The sequence below is a fragment of the Diceros bicornis genome, unplaced genomic scaffold, assembly GCF_020826845.1.
Source record: "Diceros bicornis minor isolate mBicDic1 unplaced genomic scaffold, mDicBic1.mat.cur scaffold_67_ctg1, whole genome shotgun sequence".
Classification (NCBI taxonomy): domain Eukaryota; kingdom Metazoa; phylum Chordata; class Mammalia; order Perissodactyla; family Rhinocerotidae; genus Diceros; species Diceros bicornis.
In genome coordinates this window covers 2,150,358-2,171,888 of record NW_026691553.1, presented here as the reverse complement: position 1 = coordinate 2,171,888, position 21,531 = coordinate 2,150,358, and the positions used below count along the sequence as shown (strand labels likewise).

General features: G+C 46.2%; 1 protein-coding gene across 1 annotated transcript; it reads right to left on the bottom strand.

Annotated features, from left to right (window-relative positions):
- Positions 1–1,129: 1,129 nt before the first annotated feature.
- On the bottom strand, positions 1,130–19,115 carry LOC131403376 (zinc finger protein 555-like). Its single transcript, XM_058537654.1, has 3 exons — positions 19,003–19,115; positions 1,994–2,129; positions 1,130–1,554 (listed from the first exon to the last, which is right to left on the bottom strand). Exons 1-3 carry the CDS (start codon positions 19,003–19,005, stop codon positions 1,358–1,360), a joined length of 336 nt encoding a protein of 111 aa, XP_058393637.1. The 5' UTR covers positions 19,006–19,115; the 3' UTR covers positions 1,130–1,357.
- Between the last annotated feature and the right edge of the window lie 2,416 nt (positions 19,116–21,531).

Sequence of the window (21,531 nt, the reverse complement as noted above, 5' to 3'; positions counted from 1 at the left end):
CACATTCCTTACATTTATATGGCTTTTCTCCAGTGTGAGTTTGCACGTGTCTAGTAAAACTGGAGAACTGACTGAAGGTTTGCCTACATTGTCTGCACTCATAGGTTTTCTCTGAAGTGTGGATCTTTATATGTTGCCGGAGGGAGTAGGAATGGTGAAAGGCTTTCCTACATAACTTACATTCATATGGCTTCTCCCCAGTGTGTGTGATCATGTGTCTTTGAAAGATTGAGGGATAAATGAAGGCTTTCCCACATTCCTTACACTTATATGGCTTCTCTCCACTGTGAGTCCTCAAGTGTCTGGTAAGACTGGAGAACTCACTGAAGGCTTTCCCACATTGCTCGCATCCATAGTTTTTCTCTGTAGTGTGACTCCTGATGTGTTGAGTGAGAGAATAGAAATAAGGAAAGGTTTTCCCACATAATTTACATCCATAAGGGTTCTCCCCAGGGTGAACCCTTAGGTGTGAGGGACAAATGTAGCTCTGCTTGCATTCCTGACACTGATAGTGTTTACATCCATGGCAAGACCTGACATGTCTCTTGAGGGAAGAAAGATGCAGGACGGCTTGTCCACACCTGGTGCATTCATACGGTTTTACTCTGGGAAAACAAGTCTTATACAGATTAAGACTGGGAATGTGACTGCAGGTTTCTCTGCATTGATTTCCTTCATTACGTTCACAGAATCTATCCACCACGTGATTTCTGTCAAAAGTGAGAAGCATTTTATTAACAGTATGTTTATTAAAGATTTGTTTTTACTGATTAATAAAGTCTTAAAACTCCCTATCTAACCACATTTCAGTACACAGGAAGTTTTTCTACCTTCTCTGAATTGTCTGAAAGTAGAATTAACTAAATGCTCTGGAAGACAGCTCAGGTATATTCACTATTCATACACTATTTGTTATACAGAGGTTTCTCTCTATTTCTAACTGAATTATATTTCAAAACTCAATGTCTAATTAAATTTTAAAAATCTTTTTGTTAAAATTCTTGTGAATAAACAAATTTGGAGCTAGAAGTATAATTTTCTGTCTTTTTTTTTTTGGTGAGGAAGATTGGCCCTGAGATAACATCTGTTGCCAATCTTCCTCTTTATGCTTGAGGAAGATTGGCCCTGAGATAACATCTGTTGCCAATCTTCCTCTTTATGCTTGAGGAAGATTGGCCCTGAGGTAACATCGGTGCCAATCTTCCTCTATTTTGTATGTGGGTCACTGCCACAGCATGGCCACTGCCAAGTGGTGTAGGTCTGCACCTGGGAACCAAACCTGGGCTGCCAAAGCAGAGCACACCAAACTTAACCACTAGGCCACAGAGCTGGCCCTGTAATTTTCCTTTTTTATATTTCATGGCATATTAAGATTCTCTCCTGAGACATTACTGCCTTCTCTTGTGAGAGCAACTCGCCTCAGATATCTCCCGTGTTTTTTGTGCTGATCTTCAATACTATGGTCCTCCCAATTTTTCTGTTTATCAGATATTTCTTCCTCATATATATTCTGTTCAGAAACTGACCCAATGGTTTTAAATTGTGTCTCATAATCTGAAAGAAAAAAAGGTAAGTAAATTTATTAAGGAACAAGGCATTTGTGAGCAAAGAAAGACCTTGAAGACTTTAGCACTTTTGAGACTTCACCAATGACAGACATAATGGGCCAAAATCTAGGCAATTCCCTAAAGACCATCACAAGTTTTCAAATAAGAAAGCTCTCTGTGAATCAAAATGACCCACAAAGCAAAACCCACACTAATAACACTAAAGGAGCTTCAAGTATTTTAAACCCCCACCCAAAAAATAAAAAAGCCAGTTTAATACAGATTTCCATTGTCATAGAAATATCATTAGATTCTAGGTCCATGATGGCTGTGACCATGTCTGTCTTATTTACCTTTTGTATCTTTTTCCTCATTTCAAATCTTGGAACAGCACTGATGAGAAATGCTTGTTCACTAAATAAGCAAAATAATGCTGCCATCCTTACCCAGTGAGGCCAGGTTCTGGAAGGTCTCCAGCATCACATCTCTGTATAGGTTCCTCTGTGCAGAATCCAGCAGAGCCCACTCCTCTTGGGTGAAGTCCACAGCCACGTCCTCAAAGACCACTGAGTCCAGAAACATCTGTATGTGTGTGGGAGGATGAGTGAGCCTGAGAGCCCTGGGGAACTGAACTCAATCCACAGGAGGTTCAAGTAGGAGTCTGTGGTCCCCCAATATCTGCTCTGATTCTGGTCACCCTCACTTCCTAGTAGAGTTAGCAGCAGCACTAACGCTCTGAACTTAACTCTACAATTTGCTGTGACTGTTCTTGTCTTAATCCTTTCTGTCAGCAGGGTCTGGAGAGAGATGCCCTGCAAATGAAATAAACGCTTCCTCTGCAAAATGTGCAGCAGGCCTCAGCTGTCCAGACCCTGCACATCCTTCAGGACTAGCCCTTGACCAGCTCCTGGAATAAAGTCTGTAAGCCCTTGGAATACACTGCCTGATAAGAGCAGAGAGCTGGGGACTTGGGCCACGCCAGAGTTTACACTAACAACGTGATTTAGGACACATGCCTGCTTTGTCCACATGGGGCCCTGGGCATACCACATCAGCTCAACTTCTTGAGGAGCTGCACACTGAGTAGCTAATTCATTCACATGGGCCCCCATGCCTAAGTGGCTAACCCTCAATAAAAACCCCACACTCCCAGGCATGGGTGAGATCCCCTGGTTAGCAGGATTTCTCACATGTTGTCACAAATGAAACTCTGTCCACTGAGAGGGGATACTTTGATATTGCAGCCTGTTTCTCCTGGATTCTGCCCTATGTGTTTTGTTCCTTTGCTAATTTTAATGTGTCCTTTCCCTTAATAAATCCTATCACTGCGTATAACCGCTTTTCCAAAATAAGTCCTTCTGTGAAATAAATGCTTCTGTGAGCCCTTGTAGTGAATCCTCAAACCTGAGATGGTCTTGGAGACCCCTGACAAAGAGAACCATCAACTCCTTGTGATAAAATGTAATTCACTAGAGGGGCTATCAGTGGACTGAAACTGGCAGAATAAAGAATTAGCAAATCTGAGGACAGCCTGGTAGATTATGCAGTCTGAAGGACAGAGAGAATGAAGATACAAGAACAGAACCTCAGAGAAATGCGGGCACCGTTTCGTGCATGAAAACCTGTGTGACAGCACCACAACAAAGACAGGAGAGATAGCAGCAGGACAAACACTCAAAGAAAGAATGGCTGAAATCATCCTAAATTTATTGAAAACCACCACCCTACACATCCAGAAGCTCAATGGACTCCAAAGAATAAAGCTGCAGAGAGATTGACAAACAGATACATCATAGTGGAGAGGAGAAAACCTTGAAAGCAGCAAGGAAAAGTCTTGTCACTTAAAAGGGAACCACGAGAAGACCAAGAGCTGACTTCTCAGCAGACCCATGGAGGTCAAGGTAATGGGGTAATGTCTTCAGAGTGTAGAGAAGAAGAGAAACTGTCAACAAAGGATCTACATCCAGAAAGCTATTTTACAAAAATAAAGGTGAAATGAACACATTGCCAGATAAAGAAAAACTATTTTTTCTCAGAAAAAGCACCGTATAAAAAACACTAAACAAATTCTTCAAACTAATAAGAATTGTCCCCAGACAGTGATTTGAATCCACATGAAAAAACAAAGTACACTGATAAAGGTAATTACATGAATGAGTGTTTGTCTCCTTTATTTTCTTAAATGATTTAAAAGCGGGTGTGTAAAATACCGTGTTTATAATGTACTGTTGGGTGTATCTCACACAAGATGTCATATATTCGTAATCTGTTTTCCAAAAACAGCCCAAAGGAGCAGGTGGGAGCAGAGCAGGACGTGGAGAGGAAAGGGACTGACGAGAGGTGGCAAAGTGTTAACTAACACGTGCGGTGTGGGCTTGGTGACATGGACAGATGAGATATACGTAACAACAATGCCACAGAAAGGGGGCAAAGAGCTACACAGGAGCACCGTTTCTGCATGTGACTGGAGGGAAGCGACTGTAAATCTGGAGCTGGTTGGATTAGACAGATGTGGTAACGCTATTGCCACCAACTTTTTATTTTTATTTATTTATTTATGTGTGAGGAAGATCAGCCCTGAGCTAACATCCATGCCAATCCTCCTCTTTTTGCTGAGGAAGACTGGCCCTGGGCTAACATCTATTGCCAATCCTCCTCCTTTTTTTCCCCCTTTTTCTCCCCAAAGCCCCAGTAGATAGTTGTATGTCATAGTTGCACATCCTTCTAGTTGCTGTATGTGGGACGCGGCCTCAGCATGGCCAGACAAGCGGTGCGTCAGTGTGCGCCCGGGATCCGAACCCGGGCCGCCAGTAGCAGAGTGCACGCACTTAACCGCTAAGCCACAGGGCCGGCCCTGCCATCAACTTTTTAAAAACTCAAAAGATTAAAAAAAAAAATCATTAAGCAAACTGAAATGCTTTACTAGAAAATATCCAGTTAATGCAAAACAAAGTAGTAGAGGAGGAGTGCAGGAAGACAGACAGACGCGAGACTCACAGACAAGAGAAGTAAAATGGCGAGCATGCATCAGCCCGGTCGATACCAACAGGAAGTGTGATGGATCACAACCCCCCTCAAAGGCAGAGAGTGTCCGAATGGAACACAATCTGTGCTTTCTCTGGAGGAGACACTCTCTCTGCCTGCACCTGCTCTGCACTTCCGTGGGCCCTCGAGTGGGCCAAGTCCCCCCTCCAGGACCTGTGAGTAACTTTTCTATTTCAGTTCCCTTGTGCTCTCTTGTTGAACCAGGGCTCCACTTCAATGTTGATGTAACAAAATCACAACTGGCATCGCAAACAGGATGGACTGAGTTGCACTTGGAGTTGTCCACAAGGAATGCCAAATGGGAACGTGACCACTGTTTCCTCCAGTGCAAACAGGAAATACACCATGGTGTCGGCTGGAGCGGTATGTGGCGAGAGACAGGCTTGACACCGGAGACCCTGGCCCCCCATCTCGCCCTGTAATAGCCCTCTCTCTCTGTCACTGCTGAAACCAGCCACCCCTGAACTGAGATTAACAATTGGCTATGGAAACTTAAATGCACAGGGCCCACCATTAAGGGTCCCATTCCAAAAATAAGGGAGACGAGAGATGACATCCAGAAGGCTCAGGGCCCCTACCCTGCTGTCCTAGATCTAGCCAACGTGTTGCACTCAATCCCAATGACTGAAGACTCAGCCTCAATTTGCTTTTACTTTTCAGGAGGCCCAGAACACCTTTCCTCTGCTGTCCATGGTTATCTAAATAGCCTCCCATCACACACAACCTATGCGGCCAAGATCTAAATTCACTCGACTAGCCCATTGCTGCCGTTCACATTATATAGATGACATTCTACTATGTGGGCCCTCTGAGGATCCCATCCAGGATGAGTTACACTTGATGTCACAACATTTACAGCAGAGACAAGGGGCCCTTGCCCCACATAAAATCCAAGGATTGGCCACTTCTGTGAAGTTTCTTGGCCTAGTGCGATCAGCTGAGGGCCGTGAAATCCCTCTCACCATAAGTCATCAATTCCTCCTAATCAGGTCTCCCCTGACACTATGGCAGACACAGCACACAGTACGTCTCTTCACCTTTTGGAGACAACACATTCCACACTTATCCATTCTACTTAGGCCTATTTATGCCATTATGCACAAATTGGCTTCTTTATTTCAATCGTTGAGGAGAACCTCAAGAAACTGCCTACAGCTGGCCCAGCAGGCCATACAGCACCCCGCCCTTAGTCTCTCTGGGCTGAGACTTCTGAGTTGAGTCACTGGCGATGCCTGATTATGCCTCATGGAGTCTCTGGACTCAGCACGGCTCTAGCTGGCTGCCCGTGGGTTCTGGACCAAACGTCTGTCCCAACAGCAGCTGGTACATGCAACTTGAGCCCCAAATTTTGGCAGCCTGCTGAGCCCTTTCAGAGACAGAGGCATTAACAGGCTCACAACCCATACTGCTTCACACACAGGACCCCATCCTGCCCTGGGTCAGGGCTTCAATCCAACAGAGACTCAGCACAGCCACTGAGGCCTCACAAAATCAAAGTAATACTTCTAGGAAAGGGCTAAATCTGATATCAAGGGCCCTTCCAGATGACAGGAAAATGTGGCTTCCCCTGTGGTCAGCTCCCTGCCCTCTGACATGGAGGTGCAGCTCATGACAGCCCCACTGCTGGCCTCTCCAACAGTTTGGGGAGGCCCTTGGGACCACTGTCTGACATGGAAAGGGTGCTGGTGTTCTTCACCACCATTGCATACACTGCAGCCCACTGGAAGGCTGGGGCACATCCTGTTCTTGGCACACCCCTAGTGGAGGAGGACTCTCCTGGCACGGCCCAACTGGCAGAGTTGGTGGCAGTGTGCCTGGTTCTACCACAGGCCATCAAAAGGAGGCTCCTACGGGCACACATTTCTGTGGACTCCTGAGCAGCAGCCAACGGGCCTGCACTGTGGACTGGACAATGGCAAAGGTATAACTTCACGATTCAGGGAAAGCCTGTGTGGGGTTCCTCCACTTGGAAAGAGATGGCCAACTCACACGTGCCGATTGTGGTCACTCATGACTGCACACACACGCCATCACACACCAGAGGCATGTGACAATAACATTACAGACTCCTCATCCAAATCATGCAACTGCTCCAATGCCGCACATGAGCCACCTCCCAGAGCACCACACACAGCCCTGGACTCAACTATCCCTCCAGAGACATCACACCCACCAGCTGAGTGGCCCATATGACATCAGGCCATAGGGAGTGACAGCACTCACTGAATGAGTACACAGGCGTGGAGTCCCTCTTACCTTGGCTTAGCAGAAATGGTGGCAGATAACTGCCTCCTTTGCTCCCAATAAAACTCTGGAAGGCTTACGAGTAGGGACATGTGCCCTGGGGCCACAGACCTTATTCTGGAAGGGAAATGGATTTTATTGGACACTGCCGCCCTCTGCTGGAGCGAGTAGGTACACAACCACCATCATGGATACCTTCCCTGGACTCTTGCTGACTGCTCCTCGAGCAACAGTGCTTCCCAGCCTGTCCTCTCCTTCTTGACCAGGTGTGTGCTCATCCCCTTTGGCCCACCAGACATTTCAGATGCAGATAAAGGTACTAATTTCATCCTGCAAGTTCAGTCTTGAGCAAGGCCTGCAGCATAAATACTGAGAAGTTAACACCAGCCAGCCTCTCCTGCCCTTCATGGGTGTCCACCTGGGAAGGCCACCTCTAAGCACACCAACACTTTAGATGACACTGCCCCAGCCCAGGAGCTCAATGTTGGAGATGACTAGGCCTCGGACAGAGATGCTGCAACCCAAGAGAAATACGAGGGAGACGACGCTCCCCAACCTCACTGGACATTGCGACTTTCCCCTCCCAGATCACCTCCACATCTGGAAGAAAAAGACTGTGTTGACTGGCAGCCTCAAGGCTGTTACAACCATGCCTCCAGCTGATTGGCCCTGAGGACCCTACAGAGACTATTCTGAAATAGTGAACTGCTTGCCTCGTGAACCTTGCCTCAACCAAAACGCTTAGTAGGTCCCCGGCCAACTACATGGCATCACTAGATGTCACTTCACCTTTATGGCAAGCCAGACAATGGATCCAAAACCACACTAGTCACTGCAGGGCACTTCCTCACAGCATCCCTAGTCTGACCTGCCTAGACCCCTCGGTCAGGGATCTCCTGCTTCTGTGTTGGCTGCTCAGTGCACTAGGTTACAGCTTCTGCTGTCTACCCAGTGCACCCAGACTCTATTCTCTCATTGTTCCTATGACCACTGCCAGGACTTCTCTTTTGTTCCCACCACCACCAGCACCTCCTCCACATCTGGAAGTCCCACCTCCACTCCTCTCTACATCGTATCCATAAGCCCCTCCCTGTTGCACACATGATCCTCTCCCACACCACAGCCAAGTGGGCCAGACCTGACACAACAAATATATTCATACACAACTCCAATAACAGCCCAAGCCTTGCAAGTAAAATGATGTTGAATCTGTCTCCATGCAAGGCCAGACCTCTAGTCTACCATCACTCTCTACCCTGCAGTTCTTCCTGGTGATCAGCCCCTTGCACTAATTCCCTTCAAATACCTTGAGTCTCATTTAGGCTAAACCAAAGCCCTAACCTGGACACCAAACAGGGCACCTGTGGATAAACATCAAAATAATTAACCCCCCTTGGGTTAACTGGCAGCACCTTCTAAAGGCTGCCAACCATACTCCAACACAAAGGCTGGACCTCACTCTCTATACACACTGCCCTCAAACGGATGATAACACGTCATTCAGATTCTACCGTTGACCTGACTCAAGGCGCCAGGAGCAAGTCCACTTGAGCCTGCCCAGTCCAAAATGTACCCATAGTGATGCCCCCTTGATTACTACAACTTAACATCCCACCACCCTTCCGCCTCCCAGCACTTTTCCATGAGAGACGTCCCACTCACAGACCAAAGGGCCATTCTTATCCTTGTCCTCTTGGGACTGGCCATCACCAGTGGACTGGCAAGCACAGACAAGAACAGGTGCTAAAGCCCTAGCCCAACAAGATCAAATATTAAAAGCCACCCAGCAATTATCAGCCACCCTAACCAACCACAAACACTACACGACACTCTGTGCCTGACGCAGCAACAGTGTGACTCAGTAGCACACATGAGATGGACAGTCAACTGGAGTTAGATTTGCATTGGGTGGAGACTGTTCTTTACAGGGCACCTCTTGCTGCACGTACATTAGCAGCTCACGACAGTACAGGCCAACCTCCAGAAGATGTCTCAAGACACACAGGTCAAGCAGAATATCGCTAAAATATTCCAACACATCCCACACTCCCTGAGGCACTGATTTGTTCTCACGGCTCTAGCATCCACCTGGGGGCAATGGCTGAGACAGAGATTTCAAACAGTAACAAGTCTGTTTCATCCTTATAGCCTCGGTTAAATGTGCTTTACAATGGCTTCAGGAAACAATCTAGGTCCGTTAACATATCCGCTACTCAAGTGACTGCTATTCCTGATGTCGAGGCATCATAGGATGGATTGTTGGGAGTTTAGCCAAGCTGCCCCCTGGTACTGCTGCCTCGGCATCCATTCTGTTTGGTAAAGCTGCCTCTGGGGTTCTTGAACTGACGCTCCTTCCAGGAGCACATACCCTCAATAGCAGCTCCCAGAGTCATAGGCAAATCTAAGTTCCTGATATGACTCCCTCAAAGGCCCTTCCGATCAACAGCCTTCTCCAATTCCCCTTGTGTGCCCCTTAGATAAGATCCTCTTGTGACAAAGGTTGTCAGAGTAGATCAGGAAAACAAGACCCAATTATATGTTGTCTATAAGAAACCTCCTTTAAATATAAAGATGCAAATAAATTAAAATTAAAAGGATAGAAAAAGGTATACCACGCTAATAATAATCAAAAGAAAGCTGCAGTAGTTACGTTAATTTCACACAGAGCAGATTTCAGAAGGAAAATCCTCAGGGATAAAAGGGGCATTATACAATGATAAAGAGATCAATTCTCCAAGAAGACAGAATAATTCTTAACATGTACGTACCTAACAACAGAGTCAAAATATGAGACAAAAACTGACAGAAATGCGAGGAGAAATGGATGAATCCACTATTGGAATTGGAGACTTCAACACATCTCTATCAGAAATGGACAGACCCAGGAGGCAAAAACTGAGCAAGAACATAGGGAAACTCAACAGCACCATCCAACAACTGGATATAACTGCCATCTACAGACTACTTCATCCAACGACAGCAGAATACACATTCTTCTCAAGTGCACACGGCACATTCACCAACATAGACCACATTCTGGGCCATAACATGCACCTTAACGAATTTAAAAGAATAGAAGTCATAAAATGTATACTCTCAGATCACAATGGAATTAAACTGGAAATCAGTAACATAAAGATAACTGGAAGACTGACATCAGCATCATGGTGGAGTGAGTTGTTCCCTTTGTCTCTCCCCTCTAAGTTACAACCAGCAGGACATCCAGTGACCATCCAGTGACTGACTCCCTGCACAGCACACACCAGAACACCTGAGTGAGCCACGCATCTATACATCTGAAGGTGGGTGGACTAGACCTCTGGGAGGCAGTGGAACTAGGGGATCAGCCCCTTCCCCCTCCCTTGGCAGTGGTGATCCCATATGTGGATCCTCACACCGGCACACACGCCATCGACTAAAGGCTGCAAGGGCAAACACGGCACTCATGGCTTGGCCCCTGTCCCCCACCCCCAGTGGTGGTGGGTGGTGCATATATCCTGAGCCTTCAGGACACAGTGGGGCTGGCAACCCACCCCCTTCCTCCTCCCCTGGCAGTGGTGCAAATCTTTCGAGCAGTGGGGACAACATCCAAAACATGAATTTCCCTGGCAGGGGTGGGGTGCCCTGACCTGAGATCTCAGAAAGCACACCAGCACATTCCACTGACCAGAGGCTGCAGGACCAGCAACAACACTTGCAGCTTAGCCCCTGCCCCTGCCCTAGCAGTAGCAGGTGGCACCTGCAACCTGAGTGAGGCTTCAGGAACCACAGCAGAATCTGAGACCCAGCCTCCACTGGCGGCACACCTGACACCAGCCCTAGAGCAGGGGAGGCTGCATACAAGAACCCGCGTCCCTGACAGCAACAGCAACACCTGTGAACCCAGTGCCCCCGGCAGCAGTGCTGCCAACACCCTCAGATAACTCAGGAGCAGCAGTGCAGGTGGTACATGAGGCAGCAGCCCCCAAGCACATGGAGAGCAAGTGGGGGAACATGAGACCCAGGCAACCCCAGACGCAACAGAAGCTATCACAGCCGGGTGACCCCAGTGGCAACACCTGAGATTGCAGTGACATCAAAAGCAGCAAGACAGCAGCAACCTGAGAGGCACAAGCAGCAGAAGGAGGGAACTCACGACGCCTACAGGTGAGGCAGTGTAGGGTAGAAAGTGCAGGCTCTTAAATACAACCAAAAGCAGCTCAGAACCAAAGTAACCAAAGCCATACCCAAATAAGGAAAGTGGTTACTACCACAAATGCACCAGTAGAGGATCAATTCATCAAGTACCATGAAGAACTACAGTAACACAGCAGAACAGAAGGAGAATGACAGCTCTCCAGAAATCAAACCTGAAGTCACAGATTACAATCTAACTGATGGAAAATTCAAAATAGGTGTCATGAACAAACTAAATAAGTTACCAAAAAACTCAGAAACACAGTTCAATGAACTTAGGAACATAATTAGCAAACAGAAGAAGTACTGCACCAAAGCAATTGAAACTCTAAAAAAAAAACCCAAACAGAAATAGTGGAGATGAAGAACCCTATCAATGAGATGAAAAACAAAGTAGAAAGCGTTAAAAACAGAGCGGATCATACAGAAGAAAGAATTATTGAGCTCGAAGTGGAAATCTAGAAATGATTCAGGTGGAGGAGAGAGAACCAAGATTTTTAAAAAATGAAAAAATTCTACAAGAAATATCTGACTCAATTAGGAAAAATATAAGAATAATAGGTATCCCAGGAGGAGAAGAGAGGGAGAAAGGAGCAGAGAGCTTATTCAAAGAAATAATAGTTGAGACTTTTCCAAACCTGGGGAAGGAACCGGACACGCAAGTACGTGAAGCTAATAGAACTCCTAATTACCTCAATGCAAAAAGACTTCTCCAAAGAATATAAAACTGCCAAAAGCCAATGACAAAGAAAGAATATGAACGGCACCCAGAGAGAAGAAAATAACCTACAAAGGAACCCCCATCAGGCTTTCAGTGGGTTTCTCAGCAGAAACTCTACAGGCTAGGAGAGAGTGGAATGATATATTCAAAATACTGAAAGACAAAAACTATCAGCCAAGAATACTCTATTCAGCAATATTATCCTTCACATATGATGAACAAATAAAAGCTTTCCCAGACAAACAAAATCTGGGGGGTGGGGGTGGGGGTTCATTGTCACTAGACCTGCCTTACAAGAAATGGTGAAGGGAGCCCTCTTACCTGAAACAAAAAGGCAAAGGTTTACAAAGATTTGAGCAAGGAGATAGACGGAATCATAAAATTGTAGCTCTCTATCAGAATAGGTTATTAAACACTTAATTATAACATAAAGAATAAGGGAAAAGAAAGCATCAAAAATAACTATAGCCACAGCAATTTGGTCACAAACTCACAACATAAGAAACAATAATTTGTGACAACAAAAAACATAGAAGGGGAAGAGGAAAAGGACGGAACCTGCATAGGCTAATGGAGATAAGAATCTATGAGAAAAAGGACTTTCATCTATTAGATCTTTTATACAAACCTCATGGTAACCACAAAACAAAAAATCAGAGCAGAGTCACAAATCATAAATAAGGAGAAAACTGAGAAAATCATCACAGAAAATCAACAAACTGAAATGGTAGAAATACAAAGGAAAAGAAATAATGGAAACATAGAACAATTGGAAAACAAGGGATAAAATGTGAGTATTAAGTCCTCATATATCAACAATCACTCTAAATGTAAATGGGTTGAATTCACCGAGCAAAAGACACAGAGTGGCTGGATGGACTAAAAAGACAACTAGAAAATTTCCCAAATATGTGGAGATTAAACAAACTCCCAAATAACACAGGGGTCAAAGAAGACACCTCAAGAGAAATAAAAAATATTGTGAACTAAATTAAAATACAATTTATCAAAATTGGAGGATGCAGTGAAAGCCATGCTTAGAGGGAAAGAGGACTGAATGCACATATTAGAACAGAAGCAAGATCAAAAATCAAGAATCTAAGCTTCCACCTTAGAAAACTAGAAAAAAAGGAAATTAAATCAAAAGCAAGTAGAGAAAATATAGTAAAAACCTGAGCATAAATCAATAAAATTGAAAACAGGAAATCAATAGAGAAAACAACTAAACCAAAAGCTAGTTCTTTGAAAAGATCAATAAAATTGATAAGCCTCTAGCCAGGCTAACTTAAAAAAAAAAAAAAAGAGAGAGAAAGAGAAGACAGAAATTACTACTATAAATTAAAATTGAATTAGAAATGAGGGCCAGCCCCGTGGCTTAGCGGTTAAGTGCGTGCGCTTCACTACTGGCGGTCCGGGTTCGGATCCCGGGCGCGCACTGACGCACCGCTTCTCCGGCCATGCTGAGGCCGCGTCCCACATACAGCAACTAGAAGGATGTGCAACTACGACATACAACTATCTACTGGGGCTTTGGGGGACAACAAGGAGGAGGATTGGCAATAGATGTTAGCTCAGAGCCAGTCTTCCTCAGCAAAAAAAAAAAAAAAAAGAGGAGGATTAGCATGGATGTTAGCTCAGGGCTGATCTTCCTCACAAAAAAAAAATTAAGAAATGAAACTAGCGATATCATTACAGATTCCATAGACATTGAAAGGATAATGAACAACTCTATGCCAACAAATTTGATAACCTAGATGAAATGGACCAATTCCTTGAGAGACACAGTCTGCCAAAACTCACACAAGAAGAAAAAGGAAATCTGGATAGGGCCTATGTCTACTAAAGAAGTTGAATCAATAATTAATAACCTTCCAAAACAGAAAGCACCAGGCCCAGATGGGTTCACTGGTGAATTCTACCAACAATTTAAGGAAGAAATTATGCCAATCCTCTATGATCTCTTCCAGAAGATAAAGCAGAGAGAATACTTCCTAACTCATTCTATGAAGCCAGCATTACCCTAATACCAAAACCAGACAAAGACTTTATGAGGAAAAAAAAAACTACAGAGCAATATCGCTCATGAACAGAAATGTAAAAATTCCCAAGAAAATATTGGCAAATCGAATCCAACAATGTATAAATAGAATTATACACCACAACCAAGTGGGATTTATCCCAGGTATGCAAGGCTGGCTCAACATTCAAAAATCAGTTAATGTAATCCATCACATCAACAGGGCAAACAATAAAAATCACATCATATCAACAGATGCAGAAAAAGCATTTGAAAGGCAAAACCAAGGAGAGTAAACAGATCAGTGGTGCAAGGATTAGGGGAGAGGGGGGATGAACAGGCGGAGCACAGAGGATTTTTAGGGCAGTGACACTACTCTGTCTGATATAGTAATGGTGGACACATGTCATTATACATTTGTCCAAACCCATAGAAGGCCCAACACCAAGAGTGAGCCCCAATGTCAACTATGGACTTTGGGTGATAACGATGTGTCACTGGAGGTTCATTGACTGTAATCAATGTCCCGCCATAGTGTGGGATGCTGGCAGCGGGGAGGCTGTGCATGTGTGGGGACAGGGGGTATAAGGGAAATCTCTGTGCCTTCCTCTCAACTTTGCGGTGAACCCAACTGCTCTTCTAAAACACCTATTTAAAAAACGTTAAACATAGTGCTAGGATATGGCCAGCAATTCCACTCCTAGGTATATACTGATGGGATTTGAGAACAGACATTCAGAGAATTATCTGTCCACAAATGTTCATAGCAGCACCACTCACAACAGCCAAAAGGTGGAAATAACACAAATGCTGATCAACTAGTTAATGGATAAACAAAATGTGGTTTGTCCACACACTGGAGATGACTCAGCCATAAAAAGGAATGAAGCACTGACACACGCTACAATGTGAGTGAACCCTGAACACACCAGGCCAGGTGAAAGAAGCCAGTTAGAAAAGACCACATCTTTCTTTCTTTTTTTTTTTTTGTGAGGAAGATCAGCCATGAGCTAACATCTGCCAATCCTCCTCTTTTTGCCGAGAAAGACCGGCCCTGGGCTAACATCCATGTCCATCTTCCTCTACTTTATATGGGACACCACCACAGCACGGCTTAGCCAAGTGGTCCGTCGGTGCGCGCCTGGGATCCGAACCGGCGAACCCCAGGCCGCCACAGCAGAGCGCACGCACTTAACTGCTGCGGCACTGGGCCGGCCCTCTCATCTTACGATCTCGTTCACAGGAGATGTCCAGAACTGGGAAGTCTCTGGAGACAAAGCATAGGAGTGGTTTCTCAGGGCTGGGGGAGGGGGCCGTGGGGAAATGGGAGGGTGACAGCTAGAGGGTTTGGAGAGTCTTTTTTACATAATGAAAATGTCCTAAAATTGAGTGTGGTGTTGGGTGCACATTTCTGTGAATATCCTAAAAACCATTGAGACGTACACTTTGGGTGAATTGTATGCTATGTCAATTATGTCAATGAAGCTATTTTTAAAAAACACAAATATCATTGTCTTACTCAAAAAAATGAGGTATAAAACAAGAATGCCCATTACGTCCCCGCTAGTCAACATTATAGCAAATCCGGTGTCACCAGAAAACAAATTTACAACTATTATACTAGAAAACTTGTCTTTATGCATACCGCTAAGTATTGTGCATGTAACACCCCAACAGAACAGAAAGGTCATCCTAGAATACAATTTTTAGCTAGATTTCAAGATCAAAACAAAGAAACAAAAAATCACATTATGTCTCTACTTCATAGCAACTGCAAGCTGGAAAATTAATTCTAAATACCTAATACATAGGCTGGCCAAATCCAAGGTTAAATAATAAGTCCAGTGAAGGATATAAAAAGATCTGTGGAGAAATTCCAACTTTATTGGTTAATATCAAAGAAGAATGAGATAAATGGAAAGATGACACGTTCTTAGGATAATTCCATGTTGCCAAAATGTCACATCTCCCAAGAGACTTATAGTCTTCATAAAAGTTAATTATATCTCCAAAGGAGACTTCTTAGGACTTAACAAAAACTACCTTCCAAACCTAGTAAGAAGAACAAATGTCTAAAAATATCCAACTCATTCTGCAGAATGAGTTGGTGAAGGTGTGCCCAACACAGAGCAAGGATGTGAAAACTAGTATATTCACCTGGAGAGGAGGTATCAGCAGAAAAATGGACCCCAACCCAGTGGGATATCATCTGTGGGATAACAAGAAACCATTAAGATACTGCAGCTTTTGGAAACGTTGCATAGGGGACTTATGATCAAGAATGTTCTAAAGTGGAGGAGGGACGGTGACTTTGGGACTGAGAAGGATTTGGGAGTTCAGGGATTTCATTCCAGCCCTAGCAAGAGCAAGGCTGGGGGTACAGGGCCATGGGCCTGTCACAGAACTTTCCATTTGGGGTTGAGCCCTTGCATCCATAAGGCTCTCAAGTCTCCACCAGTTAATTAAAATTCCTGGTAATTATTTGACTAACCAGCCAAGGGAAGAACCATACCTCATCTCAGGAGCATCTGCTGCTTTAAAGAAGGGCTAACACTTACGGGGTCTATGCAGGTTTTGGAGACGATATGCTGTACCTCACCCATCAGCCCACTTTCAATGGGCTTCTAGAAGCTTCTAGAATGTGTCCCAAATGCAGTAACAACAGGCAGCACATCAGTGCCCCCTCCCCAGCCTCTTCCTCCACAGGAACTCTGCTCATGCCTCCAAGAGTCTCTGAACTGATGACCATAAATAGCCCACGGGCATCCGGGGCAGGGACCTGCCCTCCCCACACCACAACCTGGGCCCCACAGGAAACAAAGCTCTCCCAGGCCCTGAGCCCAGGCCTCCTGCACCTGCTGTCCTGACGCCTGGGCCCGTGTAGGCTGCACCCCACATGCTCAGCCCTCCAGAGCCCCCTTCCTGAAATGAATCGGGCCTGACAGAACAGAGGCAAACCTGGGCCTCTGGCGTCTCCCACCTGAGGATGTTGTGGAGCCGTGACAGAGACGGCAATCAGGAAATGTCCACAACACTCTAACCACACACAGCACGTCTCCTGTTTAGAGCTTTCCATAAAGAACAACTCTCGCGCCAGCCATGGAGCTGATGATGCTTGGCTGTGGACTCTTTACTGGCCAACCATGGAGTGGGCATCTTGTCGCACATGGGCAGACAACCCTGGCAGGGCTGCACTAATAACTCAGCAATGAGACAGCCCTTAAAACAGTCAATACCAGTGTGAAATATTTGAACACAGCCCCAGAACCCCCAACATATTTTCCTGCCTGTCTCCAAGGCCCCAGAATAAATGGATTCCAACACCCGCTCGTCTTAACTAACATATGTCACTCGGGCAGCCGACTTTTAAAATTCACACTCAGACAAGTTCATACTAAATTAAAAGAGATGAGGCATATGTCAGCCACTGATCAATCATAATAGAGGCTGGCTTCACTCTATTTCACCTGTGGTCTGACAGGTAACAGCTTTGACATCCCCACCCCTCTTCTCTGCCTGGTCCACTTCGGGTAAACCCATAAGGAGGCCCACGAGTGCCACATGTCCTGTAACCTGGTGGTTGGGAAGGTGAAACCTCATGAAGCCCCAGTCCCAGCCCCGGCCACTGTAGAGACCCCACCCACTCACTCTCCCTGGTCATTTGCAAGAGCTGACACCTGCCGTGATCTCCCCAGATTGCCAACTATTTTCTTATTCTCTTGGTGCGTGTGACATCAGTCTTGACATTGAAGAGGCTCCGAACAGGCCTCCCTAAAATGTGCCACTTTGGTATGTGAATTACTTTGAGCTGAAGGCAGTCGACACCCTGCGGGCTCAAGAGAAACTTTTACCTCTCCCTTAAAGAATTTAAATTGAGGCCCCTGCCCATAATAAGAGTTACTACCAGAAATTAGTTTTTATGACCCATGTATACGGCAGAGCAAACCTCTAGTTACTGAACATCTGTTCTTCTCATTGTCCTGCAAATCACCCTCCTTCCCTCAGAAGCCCCAGGCCCCTATCCCATTCCTTAGCTCAAAATGGCATATATACCTTATTTTACCTTTCTGTCTCTGAACCTCTTATGTACATGGGGTCTTTGACTCTCTCACGCATGTGAGGTTCCTGTACATACGAAATTAAATTTGATTTTTCTCCTGTTAATCTGTCTTGCGTTGATTTGTTTCCTAGACCAGCCAGAAGAACCTACAAGAGTAAAGTTTCTTCCCCTCCCACAACATCCAAACCCATTTTGGGTCAGGGTGGGGAGGGGGTTGATTTCACCCTAAAAGGGCAACCACGAAACAGAAGGACACACATGGAACATGTTTTTGGTGTGAGGAACAGGGGTCCAGGATGGGAAAGTTTGAGAAGATGAGTGCAAGAGATATCCAATAATGATTTTAGAAGCGTTTGTCATAATAGAAAACTCTGAAGCCACCCACGTGGTCACTAGCAGTAGAATCAAGAAAGGAAAATGGTGCAGTCCCATCAGGGGACACGACAGAGCAACAAAAGTGAATGAACTGCCATTCCATGGAAAACTGATATATCTGCATAAAAGAAAACTGACATACAATTACACATACAGTTTGACGCCATTTGCATGCAAAAGAAAATATGCAAAAATAAAATCCACTGACAGGGAGGCATATACTTATAATCCACCCAGAGAGAGGAGACCTGTCTTAGGAGTCATTTCAAGTAGGGTGTCTGCTGTGAAGGCTTCTTCTAGGTCTCGGCCTGGCCGTCCTTACACGATGCTCACTTAGGATGCTGATGGGCTGTGTGGAACTTTCTGCATTTTACCCCACGACTACCATGCAAGAGAGGACGTTCCCACGCTGAGCCCCAGAACAACACGAGTCAGCATAAGGAGGCAAAGAGCAGGCCTGAAAAACTTACTATTCTCAGTAGAAGAAAAACGGAAAGGGGTCCGTTACTTTACGTTTATTGAAACCCGAGGCCGCAGGGAAGCAGGATGATCCGTGCTGCGCTGGGACGCAGCTGTGAGGGCCACCAGGACCGTCACCCCGCGGCCGCCCCCAGGGGTCGTCCCGTCCCCCTGGGACCCCCGCTCGGCCAAGGACTCCGGGGACCCGGGGCCACCACGCGGGGCGGGGAAAGGAGCCGGGACCCACCCCGCGGCCGAGGGCGGGGACTCGGAGGGGACCCGGGGGTGCGGGGACACCCGGGCCCGCGGCCGCTTCCAGCCGGTTCCGGCCTGTTCTAGGCCCGGCCCGCGCACTCACCATCTCCGCCCACTCCGGACTCTCCGGGCGTCCTCCCCGCGGCCCCGGCAGGTGAGAGCGACGGGGATGGGACACCTGGGGCCGCGCGGGGCAGGTGCGCGCGTGGACGCGGCCGGACGACAGCGACGGCCACACGGATGCGAGCGCGCCCGCCCCCGGCTCTGATTGGACGGTGCTGCAGCCCTCAAAGTCTTGATTGGACAGTATTCCAGCCACGCCCCCACCCGGAGACTCTGATTGGACAGTGCTCCGGCCCGCCCCCGGGTACTGATTACAGAGTCGTTCAGACCCTCCTCTGTCCCTTGATTGAGCGATCCCGGGCGGCCCCAGCGCTCCCGATTTTTCTCCAGGTCCCTCCCCCGTCGTCCCTGATTGGACAGTGTTACAATCCCCTAGGGCGTGCGTGATTGGCGTTGGCGGTGGTCACGTGGCTGGGCCGGGCGGAAGTGCGGGTTCTCGGCCTCAGCCCCTCCACGCCGGACTGGGACCAGGCCGCTGCGGTCGTGGGCTCCGAGCAGAAGCCGCTCCCGGCCGATGGACCTGGCGTCTGCCCGCAGCTTGGCAGCCCTGCCTGCGTCCTCCTCTTGGACCGGGAAGTCCTGACTCAGTTTCCCTGGAGCGCCCCTTGTCTGGAGCCAGGACAGGATGGGACAGGGGGGCCTGGTGACCTCCAGGGTCAGGGGTTGGCCCTGGGGCGGAGTCACCGTGGATCTGTGCCCTTCAAGAACAGACACTCAACAGTGACGTTGCCGCGTGCAAGGCAGAGTCTGGCTGGGTTTTGACATGTGACCTTTGACTCTGGGGATTGGGGTCAGAACACTGCGGTCTCAGGTCCTTTGTCCCCGTGGGAAATGGGACCCCGCGGCCCCAGCCTGCGCGCAGGACTCGTGTCAGCACAGCCGCAGTGTGAGATGTTAGAATTCTCACGTGTGCGTTTACTGCAAGGAAATTTATGTTGCCATCAACTAAGATATAGGTCGTGTTAAGCAAAGAATAAAGAGTCAAAATGAAAGGGAGAGAGGCGTTTATTTTGAGATCAGAGAATTACAATTTCAGGAGCACAGATACTGGGAGAAACCCAAACAGTGTCCCCATTACAGGAGAGGGGCACAGGATGTATGGAACAAAGGGAGGAAGATGAGGTGAGTGGTAATAAAGAGTTCATTGGTGCTGGATGAGTGAGGCTAGGTTCGTGCTTCATTGATTGGTTATCGATTGGGTCATCAGCCAAGTCCAATTTCATCAGTCCCTACAAACAGGATATTCTTGTCTTTCCTGACTTCTTGGAATGTTCCCGGTTTTGTCCCGTTTGGAAGATAAAGAAAAAAAGACCGGCAAGGCAGTTCCCCTGAAATGGCTGCTCCATCTCTTTTAATGTGCCTCCTCTCAGTCCTCGAACAGGGAGAAGGGTTTTGTGGACAGGGTTCAACTCCAGGCATGTTGAGATGGAGATGAGATTAGGACAAACTAAAGCAGAAGAAAACATAGATGAATGTTATTAGATTTTAGTAGAATTTTTAAAAATTTTAAATAGAATGTTATTAGAATCATTGGTCCCAATAGCAAAAATGTGGAACCGCCAAATTGATTCTAGCAATTGAATCAACACAACACAACACAAAAACAGTGTAGTCCTACAGGGGTAAGAATAGATTAAGAAAATGAATGAAGTGCTAAACTATGGAGATTCTAAACACTTTTGAACAAAAGATAGTTGCTATAAAATGGTACATACTGTTTGATTCTATTTGCATGCAATATAAAACAGAAAAAATTATTGCATACACATGATGAAACTATCAACAAACAAAAGGAAATTATCTTTTAAAAGTGTGGGATGTTGGTGGCAGCGAGAGGGCAGGGTGGGGCCTCTGACCAGCCTTCAACCCCAGTGGGCTGCGGCTGTGATGGCAGCTTCTCTGTCTTGTCCAGGTTGTGATGTCATGGATGTTTATTCTGTAATGTTTCTGTCAAATGTATGTTTTATGCATCTTTCTGCAGATATATTTTACAGTAAAATGTTATGATATCATTTAATATAACTCACCACAATGCCACATTGAAAAAAATCATCTCAAAGTATCTCAATAGATGGAGAAAAAGCATTTTATACACTTCAACATTCATCCATGACAAATATTTAGTCACTTAGGAATAAATGAGAACTTTCACAACCTTTTGAAAGGCATCTTCAAAGCAATGTTTATGAAAGAATGCATGTATATGGGCCGGCCCCGTGGCTTAGCAGTTAAGTGCGCGTGCTCCGCTACTGGCGGCCCGGGTTCGGATCCCGGGCGCGCACCAACGCACCGCTTCTCCTGCCATGCTGAGGCCGCGTCCCACATACAGCAACTAGAAGGATGTGCAACTGTAACATACAACTATCTACTGGGGCTTTGGTGAAAAAAAGGAGGAGGATTGGCAATGGATGTTAGCTCAGAGCCAGTCTTCCTCAGCAAAAAAAAAAGAGGAGGATTAGCATGGATGTTAGCTCAGGGCTGATCTTCCTCATAAAAATAAAAAAAGAAA